The sequence below is a fragment of the Chaetura pelagica genome, unplaced genomic scaffold (genome assembly GCF_000747805.2).
Source record: "Chaetura pelagica isolate M959 unplaced genomic scaffold, ChaPel_1.0 scaffold121, whole genome shotgun sequence".
Taxonomy (NCBI): domain Eukaryota; kingdom Metazoa; phylum Chordata; class Aves; order Apodiformes; family Apodidae; genus Chaetura; species Chaetura pelagica.
In genome coordinates this window covers 803,410-806,209 of record NW_009954546.1, presented here as the reverse complement: position 1 = coordinate 806,209, position 2,800 = coordinate 803,410, and the positions used below count along the sequence as shown (strand labels likewise).

Below are 2,800 nucleotides of genomic sequence, written 5' to 3'. Positions count from 1 at the left end.
CACGGCGGCGGGGCCAGCACCATCCACAGCAGCAGCAGCATCTTCTGCTGGCTCTGGGAGCCCTCCAGTGGCTGCACACCCAGGAACGGCGCCGGTGATGCTGTCCCTGTCCCCAAAGAGGGGACAGACAGGCAGCATGGACCCTGCTGCCACACAGCTGAGCCAGGGCGTTCGGATATCAACCCTCCGTCCAGCCTGGAGCAAAGGCAGCCAAGATCCTGCTGATCCCTGCCGGGAATACGCGCTCCAAGGTGACTCGTGGCAAGGCTGTGGGGTCACTGCGTGGGAGATGAGGTGGAGGGGAGCACGGGCAGCTCTCCACGAGCCCAGAGCTCTGCAGATTAGCACACGGCACAATAAGTTTGCTAAAGATAGACCCGGAAAGGGAGAGTGAGCATTTGCACAAGGATTCTGGGCAAAAGCTGGAGCTCGGCTCATTCCAGACACAGGTTAACATCAAGGAGGAGAACAACTTGTGACTCACCAGGGTCACGGGTGTCTGGGGACACCAGAGCACTCCTTCACCACTGGACCCTGGGCACAAGTCCGTGGATGACTTCAAAAGAAAAGGGTTTAGGAATTTTTTACACCTAGGAATGGGGACAACCAGCATGCAGAAGAGATAAAGCACAGTTGGCTTGCAGGCTTCACATCCAGGAGGATGAACTGCCTCAAGCTGGGAGAACAAGGGTCCTGCTTGCCACCTCCTTAGGCATATTGCAAGGACTTCCTCCAGACCAGCAAGCTGGTAGCACTTGAAAGCTGTCCCCTCTTGCACATCACACATCTGGTGTTTACAGCACTAGTGCCCTTCCTTTAGCTGGAAAATGGTAACACTGATTCCCTCTGGTGTCTTTTTCACATGACTGACCACAAAACTATTAATATCTGAACCCAGAGCTGGGTCAGCTAAGACAACTCACTGCCTCCAAGGAGAGGAAAACCACAACTTCTTCCATCTCTGGAAAAACCTCTTGTGACTGCAAGGGCAGCAGCTCAGATGTAGTGGAGAGGGTTCTGGCTTGGTGATACACCTCAGTGGAGAACACCAACCAGCATGAGACAGTTTAGTTTGTTGCTTCTCTGCCTCCTTCGCATCTCCAGGAAGGGTGAGTCCTGAGCTTGCTACAAACCCCTGCCTGATCAGGGCTTTTCTTCTTGCTCTAGGCAAAGTGCCAGGGGAATTGCCTGGCATAATAAACTCTCCAAGAACTGCACCATACCTCACATTGCTTAAAAGGATTGTGAAATTCCAGGTGCATGTGGGAATACTGGAAAAAAACTCAACGGCTTGATTCTGCAATTGTCAGAAGTTTTTGGTTTGGTGTTTTATGCCTTTTTCTTTTTTAACTTCATCTAACTTTTCCCCTGCATTGTCAGTTGGATGTAGCACATCCACCACCACTCAGAAGTGCTGTTTCATGTTCCTTGGAATTATTAATGGACACCATTTGCTTCAGTTCCACTGAACACTTAAGCTCATGTTTGACTTCAAGTATGCACTGAAGTTCAATCGAAGTCATTGGGATTTGCATAGATGTCTTGTCAAATAATGCTTGCTAGGGCAAGGCTGGTGGTCTCCAGCTCTGGAACTGGTTATTGCCCTCATCACCTTTCCACTGACAACTAGTAGATAAATTGACCTGGAAACTCATTTCAGGAGTGACTCTGCATAAGGTTTGTAGACTATTTGCCTATGACCTTCCCTGTTTCTTGTGAGAACTTCAAACCCAGAAGCACAAAGAGGATGGAAATTAGCAAGAGGAAGCCATGGAAGACCTACCATGCTAAAGCTTTCAGGTTAAGGTGAAATCATACACAAGATGCTGAGAACCCCCTCCACTCATAACCTTGGCAAACTGTGTTTCCACAGGAATGGGTGGAGCTGGTAACATTAGAAGCACCTTTATTTCTCATGTGGAAGGCAAGGGGATGTCCATGTGCTAAAACCAAAAAGAGCTCTTTGCTTACAACTTGAAAAAAAAAAAAAATGTAAATCAAAAAGGTGGCAGAGAAAAGCAAATCATGTACTCAGAAGCACATGATCTGCAGTTCTCCAAAATCAAGGCTTTGCAGTGACATGATGTAAAATAAACAAAATAACATTAAATAAACTGGAAAGCAAGAGCACTTTCTGTTTTCAGAGCCAGGTCTTTGTGCTCAGAATCCATGAGCCTCCTGGAGCTCCTGTGGCCATGTAGCCTTGTGTCTTGGATTACCTAGGCTGCAAAAGGCACTCACAAAGTTACAGTGAATGACAATGCAGCTGACTCCAGACCTCAGTAATCAAAATACTGGCTTGGCCCTGATTCCAGATAAATAACTTAATGACAGAGAACCGGTTCTACCTTGGCCTTTGTCCATTGTACAGAGCACAATAGATTAATGAGCTGCACTGCCACTGAGGCATTTTGTCAAGCATTATGGAGAGCAGATATATGAACAAGCAACAAATCTTACCTTGGAGTTTACACAAGTAACCAGACAGCTGAATGCCCACAGACACAGACCAGGAATTGGAGGTAATTATTTACAGGACAACTTAATATTTCTTGCAGTTATTCTCAGGAATTGAGGGGAAAGACCCTGATTTAATGAAGCTATCAAGTGAGTTTTGTAAGATATGAATGAAGCCACAGACGTTACTGAAGCCACAATCTGCTGTTGCAGCTGTTGCAATTAGCAACACAGTGAATAGATGAACAGATCTATATGGAAAGTACTGCCTGAAGGTGCTGTTTGTTGAGGCTGTTGGTTCCTGGGAAAGGGAAAGAGATAAAGGGGAGATTTAGATAAGATA

At 46.7% G+C, this 2,800-nt stretch overlaps 1 protein-coding gene across 1 annotated transcript in view; it reads left to right on the top strand.

Moving 5' to 3' along the window:
• The first annotated feature begins 136 nt into the window (after positions 1 to 136).
• SIGLEC15 (sialic acid binding Ig-like lectin 15) overlaps positions 137 to 2,800 on the top strand; it is a 16,772-nt gene continuing 14,108 nt past the window's right edge. Inside the window, exon 1 of the mRNA XM_010005035.1 lies at positions 137 to 251. Coding sequence (XP_010003337.1) covers positions 137 to 251 — 115 coding nt within the window. The remainder of the gene's footprint in view (positions 252 to 2,800) is intronic.